Genomic DNA, 6,766 nt, shown 5'->3' on the forward strand with positions numbered 1-6,766 from the left:
CCCCCCCCCCCCGCGGGACCCCCCCCACCTCACCTCCCGACGAAATTTTCCAGCACCGAGCTCTTGCCGGCGCTCTGCCCCCCCACCACGGCGATCTGCGGCAGGTCGAGGTTGGCGTTCTGCCCGATGGCGGCGAAGGCGTCCTGCAGCCGGTTGACCAGCGGGATGAGGTCTTCCATCCCGCGGTTCCCCATGGCTGCGGCGTGGCACCGGCACCCCCCGAGCTCACACCGCTGCTGCCGCCGCCGCCGCCTCCTCCTCCTCTCGCCTTCACCGGCGGCTCAAGCCCGGCCCTCACCGCCCGGCCGCTGGGCACCGGCACCAGCCCTCGCCCCGCTCGACGCTGCCCGGGCTCGGCTCGGCTCGGCTCAGCCCCGCCGCGCCTGCACGGAGCCCCGAGCCGCCGCCAGGGGGCCTTAAGGGCGGCAGGAGCCGCGCCGCAGCCTGGGAGTTGTAGTTCGCTACCTCAGGGGTCCGCCCGGTGGTAGAGACCCCCGCCCCGGTGTCTTTCACCCGCCCATCGTCGTCGTCCACCCTTGGCAGGCTCCTGGTCACGGCCACAAGTGCGGCGGGGAGGAGTGGAAGCAGGGCTCGGGGCTGTGTGGTGCCCTGGTGTGGTTCATCTGGGCACCTGTGTGGTGCATCAGGTACCTGCCCGTGGGCCTGTCCGGCTCAGCCGCTATCTCTGTGTGGTTTGGTCACCGTATATGCACGGTGCAGTCAGTGTTCTGTCACGATTTGGTCAGTACGTGCGTATGGTTTGGCTCCTGCACCTGTACAGTTTGGTCTTGCGTACCCAGACAGGTGATAAATGTGTGCTCAGCCACTATCTCTGTGTGGTTTGGTCACTGTATATGCACGGTGCAGTCAGTGTCCTGTCACGATTTGGTCAGTACGTGCGTATGGTTTGGTTCCTGCAGCTGTACAGTTTGGTCTCACAGGTGATAAAGGTGTGCAGTTGGTTAATGCACACTGGGGTTGGGGAAGGGGTAGTGTCAGGATGGCACTGTGGAATTGCTATAATACACAAAATACTTGATATGATTCAACTAGAGGCTTATAAAAACACTTGTGCATTTTTGCTGCTTGATCCTCACTGAAACATGGATGAAAAACATAGATTTCTGTTTATTGCTGCAAAAGAGTAGGTATTGTTGCTCCTGTCCTTGTTTTACACAAACACAAACAAGTGACTCATTTCACGCACTTAGATTTTCAATTTTAAAAAGTCACTCTTCTGCAATAAAGAGAAAAAACGATTTCAAGCTTTTCAAAGGGTTGCTTTTTTATAAAAATATGATGTGAGGCCATATTTGATTTGAAGCCGTAGCACGGAAAACAAGCATTCAGAAAAGAAACTGATGGCTAGCAGTGACTCAGGAGAATGCTGTATCTCAAACACCTCTCAGTTCGTGCTACCCAGTACTCTTCTTCGCAGCTTAGAGACAGCTGGGGGTGGTGGGGGAAAGGAATAACAAAAAACTGCAACAGATTTTGAGCTGCATGTTTTGTTTTAAACAGCAACTTTTTATTCGTAAGGCTTCTGAGCAAAATTTCACATATGTCTGTCAAATTTAATCTGTACAGAAATACCTACCAGGGTGAACAGAGAAACTGGAACAGCCACGCTTGATCGTGAATTTGCCTCACTGTGTCATGGAAGATGCCCAAGGAAAATGCTTCAAGATCATCAGTATGCAGGTAAGACAGCTGAAGGAAGGGAAGAGAACAGATCTGCTCCATCTGTATAGGTAATGTTATTGTAGGCCATACGTGGGTTGTTTTGGGGGCCGTTGATGCTATTTTTTCCTCTCAGCAAATTTCAAGAAACAAGCTTAAGAAACTCAATTGATGCTATGGACAAATGTCTTTGAGCAGATGCTCCAAGGTATTCTGATCATTTACACTGAAGGACCCTAAAAAAAGAAAGTTGCTTTTCCTTCAAAAGTTGATAGCTATTCTTTGTTAGAGGTCACCACAAAAAGAGCAAAGAACATCAGAAACTTAAAGAATAATGGCATCTTCCCTGGGTCAGAGCTAACGTTCAGAGTACTTCACACCAAAAGGATCTTTGAAGCTTTATCTGAAGAACTATGAGAAGAAAATTGTTCTTTTCCTAGAGGTTGGCATAACCTGAAGTTCACCCACACAGGTCCAAATTCAATACAGAGAAAAGAGCTTCCCAGCTACATCACTGCAATAATCTCTCATAGTATAACAGCTGTGCTAATAAGTCTTCATGGCCCTGACCAACTTCACCTGGCACCTTTTCCCACACCTGTGGGCTTAGGAGCTCTGTTTAAACTCAGCCCAGAGTTATGGCTGCTTGGCTCAATTATAGAGGGGTGCTGTTTCCTAGCTCAGTCATAGTCTTTAGTGCCTATAGAGCTGTTAGATTCTGGTTTCAATTTGGAGGTTGGCTTCTTAGCTTGTTATTTATGCCACTGTAAACCTACCTGGAAATCACTAGACCTAGTTTTAATGTCAGCCTGCAGGTTGGTTTCCTACTTTGTCCTTTTACATGTCTCATTGTGATGCTGTTTTCTTTAACTGGGACTCTTTGTTGAGCCTGGCTGTTGCTTCCATCTGTCCTGCTTGTCCCCCTAGAGTGTTGTAGGACTGGGCACTAGTAGGTAAGGCCTTTGCCCTGTCACCTATGTGCTTCATCCCCTGGATCTTGTTCCTTTGGGGAACAGCCTTGTTCTTGCTGCACCCTGGCATCAACACTTACTGCTTAGAAGTGCTCACAGGGACTTGACTCTGCTCCCTTCCTTGCACCCATTCCTGTGAATCCACACCTGCTTTTAACGCTTCCATTAAAGTAACTATATGTGACTGTAACAACTGACATTTCTGCTAACAGTCAAAACATCAAACTACAAATACAGTGTTTCACTGCCTGCTTAGTGTTCTAAGCAGTTGTTTTGATCTCAGTGAGCCCACTCCAGCCCAGAAGTAATCATTCTGTATTTTACCACGAGAAGCAAAATCTAAAGATTAGATTAATGCATTTGTTTTGCAAAAGGTTTGTGAAAGAATATTGAAAGCACAGTAGGTCAAGAGCTGATGTTTGAGACTACAAGGAAAAAATAGGGTTAATGTTACTGGTTAAGGAGCTGGTACAGCAGAAAGTCTCGAGTATGACTTCTTTGCAGGTATTTGTCAAGTATTTTTTCTCCCCATGAAATTAACACACAGATCTGGGGAAATATGTGGGCCTATCATCTGGGAGTCCTTCATCTAATTAACTGAGTCCACGGGAGAGCTATTAGGGAGCTAATGGGGTGTTCTCCAAGTAGACAAGAAAGGAAGAAGGGAGGGAAGGGAGAAAAGTGGTAAAATTCTGTGGAAATATTGGCAAGCTTCACATGTTTCTCAGCAGATCACTGTTAGTGGAACACTGTAAAAGGGACAAAACATGTTCAAGTCTCCAGTTTTGCAGTTGCACTCGGAGGCAAATGAGGACACAGTGTACGCCTGCGGCATTACTCCTACAAGAATTCATTAATATCATGGAGTCTACCTAAGCATTTCTGCAGCGATTGTAATCATACAGTCCAGACAGACCCAAACAGCACTGAAAGCAGTGAGGCTTGATTTTTAAGAAGCTTTAGATACCTACACCTCCCATTGATGAAAACAAGAACTGCAGGCACTTAGAATCCCAATCCTAAAACCTTCCATTTTCTCTCCTGCAAGAAACTGAGTTCTAAGGATGTTAGTAGCAAATGGGGCTTTTGATTCTGGTATACCTCCTCCCTGTGACTTAGGCAGCAGCATGTAGGAGCTATAGGAGAAAAACAACGATGTAATCATCCTTCAGGGGAAATAGTAAAGAATAGCAGTGTCTGAAAAAGAAAAAGGAATTTTCCAAACTGGAGCCCACAGAAAAAGCTATTTCTACCTCAGAAAAATTTATGACATCAGCAAAGAATAAGATTTTTTTTACAGGTATAATAAGTATTCCTGGCCATACATTGATATGAATTCCTATAAGTGGACATAGGTGCAATTATATGTTTCTATGTATTGCTGAAGGAAAAAGACAGTTGTGTACTGATTTTTGTTGCCTCATGCAAACAGAACTCCCAGTTCAGTTATCATAATGAGACAGACATTTGGATGATGGATTCTGTCCTTCATTCCTTGCCCTTGCAAAAGTTACACATCTAGTCCTTAGAGAAAGGCAAAATCATGAAATACAATTAGCTTGATTCTCCTAGTCACCTGCAAACTGATTCTCAGAGATACAGATGTCACGCGGTTTCTGTTGACTCCAGGTAGAGCTATGAATGTTTGGAACCTTTCATGGTGGTTCATGAGGTGGATGGTCCTTTGGTTCCTAAGTGGTGGTTCTTTAGGTTCCTAAGAAATGTTTATAAATAGAGGTAAGAATATAAATTAAATGTTCGTAAGTAGGGGTAAGAATGTAAGTTCTGAAAAGGGTCGGGGATAGGCTTGTTGCTCTGTGTATCAGTATAGAGTATACTATATAGCCAACGAATAATTAAAAAGCTTAATTAAAACTAACTTCTTAAATTGTTTCTCTGTAGACAGTTTTATAATTTGTATAAATGTTTAAATATTTTATAGATACTGAAATACTACTATAGTAGTGACGATACTATAGTTACATCATTGGTCTGTTGTGGTATCAGTTCTCAAAGAAAAATTTCTCTAATGTTCCTGTTGGTTAGAAGAAGCTATCTGAAAGAACAATAGCCTTTACTTTTGGGATTTTCAAATAGTTTTCCCTTGCAGCACAGAACAGTGAAATACTTTTACCTTCTCCGAGAATCCCTCAAAAAGAGTACAAGACCATGAGTAAGGATTATCTTTAATGCAGCTCCCCAGGAGCCAGAAAATACATAAGCTGAATGTTAAAGTTCATTAGAAAAGGGATCTGGACATAGATGTGAGTTTAAATTAATATTTTTAAGAGCAGCAAAGCTGAGTTCTCAGCTTTCCACATACAGTGAGGTAATACAAAATAGTTCCTGGAATATATTTTATATTTTGGGACTGAAAGTGGCTGGGAGAAGCGGGTTAGCCATGTAGTGAAATCGTGGTAAAAGTAGTATCTTAGTTTATACCTTGTGGGCCTGCCCTGCCAATCAAGAAATATTTGGAATAGGTTTCTAGAGCAATAAAACGAAGAGTGGGTGCAAATATCTCACAGATTATCTTGCTTTGAAATATTTTCTGCTATTGCTTTCACACGTGTGAATGTAGTCTTCCTACAGATAAAATAGACGTGGAAAACAGTGTAACTCCAGTAACTAATACCAGCCTCTGAGGGCGGACCTGGTGAAACTTGTCATTGTTACCTGTTCTTTCAACGGATAGCCCCCAAGAGCAGGAGGGAAAAGAAAAGGGAAAAAAAAAAAAAAAAAAAAAAAAAAAGGAAATAAAAAAATAAATAAAAATTTTATTTTATATTTTTTTTTTTTTTTTTTTTTTTTTTTTCTCCAAGGAGTTTGGGAGGTTTAGAGACACTGAAGTGAGAACTAGAATATATCCTAGTGAAATGGATGAGTAATAACGCCCTCCTTGCGGATTTCAGAGGAAGTTGTGGGCACCAGAGTTTCTTGGTACTTTTATAGGCACTGAGAAACTGAGACTGCTATTGAAAATCTGAGTGTGCACAGCTTCACTAAAGGTTGCATAGCAAGTCTTGGAACTAAAATTAAAACATACATCTGCACCATCCAGTTATGTTCTGTAAACTAGAAATGTCTGGTTATCTGCAGGCCCGATCTGGTCCCTGGAACAAATTCATATAGCCCAGCAAAAACTTGTCTGACTATGTAATGCAATCGAGCTCCTGAAGAGAAAGCTTTCCTATGGTCTGTCCCCTTACCTGTAAAGAAATTTCATAACCCTGATCTAATTGTAAAGAGGTGTAATGCAGGTTGCCTTACAGCGATCATCCAAAAACTCATGTTAGTCTCTTTATTGAAGAGTACTTTCTGGGTCATTTTCCTGTCCTGATCTTTTGATTCTCATAATGCTGTTTGATTTACTCCCATTGTAAATGAGACAACCTTTGTGTAACCACCCCTGGCCCTAGGATACCTAGGTTTCTGTGCGTTGAAGGGATTGAGTAATAACATTGTTCTCTTTATTGGAGAACTAAGCTTTTAAGGTTCCATGTATTCACACATAATGATATGTGTTTAACAACGTATCCCAAACCTTTAGCAGCAAGTTCCTTAATAGCTGAAAGGGAGATGTTCCTCACAAGAGGGGAAAAAAACAACTTGATTTTCAGTAGATGAGAGATCTATCGTGTACCAAAAAATGCAGATTTACATGTAGCAATGCTCAGTGAAGATCAACAGTATCCTTTGGGCTGTCAATTTAAGACATGCTGTTTTGTAGCCTGTAATAAAGGAAAGAAAGAATCCTAACCCAATTTCCTGCATTGTTAACTTGCATCTATATCTTCAAACTAAGCAGCAGGATTAACTGAATGTAGAACATTGTCTTGTGGATTCGGTTAAGCAATCTCTAGTAGGGATGATGTTTACATCTGGCACATAAAGGCATTTCTGAAGATCAAGCTATGGAGTATGGGACTGAACCAACGTTCAGATTTGTGTCCAGTTGAATTGTAGACTTATTGTTTATAAACTTATTGAAGGCTGTTTAATAATTTGTGTACAGGACAAAGCAGAAGAAAGCCTGTATTTAATGTATCTGCTTAATATAGGCGCTAGCCAGGCATCTGCATAAAACTATCCCTCCCTTACCAGCACAAAACAGA

The 6,766-nt window shown here is 42.8% G+C and overlaps 1 protein-coding gene across 24 annotated transcripts in view; it reads right to left on the bottom strand.

The window, feature by feature from the left end:
* The window catches only part of DNM1 (dynamin 1), a 67,940-nt gene extending 67,541 nt beyond the window's left edge, over positions 1-399 (bottom strand). For 16 of the 24 annotated variants that reach the window (XM_035341361.1, XM_035341368.1, XM_035341376.1 and 13 more), the window contains exon 1: positions 34-194. In XM_035341361.1, coding sequence (XP_035197252.1) covers positions 34-194 — 161 coding nt within the window. Of the gene's footprint in view, positions 1-33 lie in introns of all 24 variants that reach the window. The other 8 variants (XM_035341382.1, XM_035341383.1, XM_035341381.1 and 5 more) reach the window with 2 other exon arrangements.
* Between the last annotated feature and the right edge of the window lie 6,367 nt (positions 400-6,766).

This window comes from Oxyura jamaicensis, chromosome 17, assembly GCF_011077185.1.
Source record: "Oxyura jamaicensis isolate SHBP4307 breed ruddy duck chromosome 17, BPBGC_Ojam_1.0, whole genome shotgun sequence".
Taxonomy (NCBI): Eukaryota; Metazoa; Chordata; class Aves; order Anseriformes; family Anatidae; genus Oxyura; species Oxyura jamaicensis.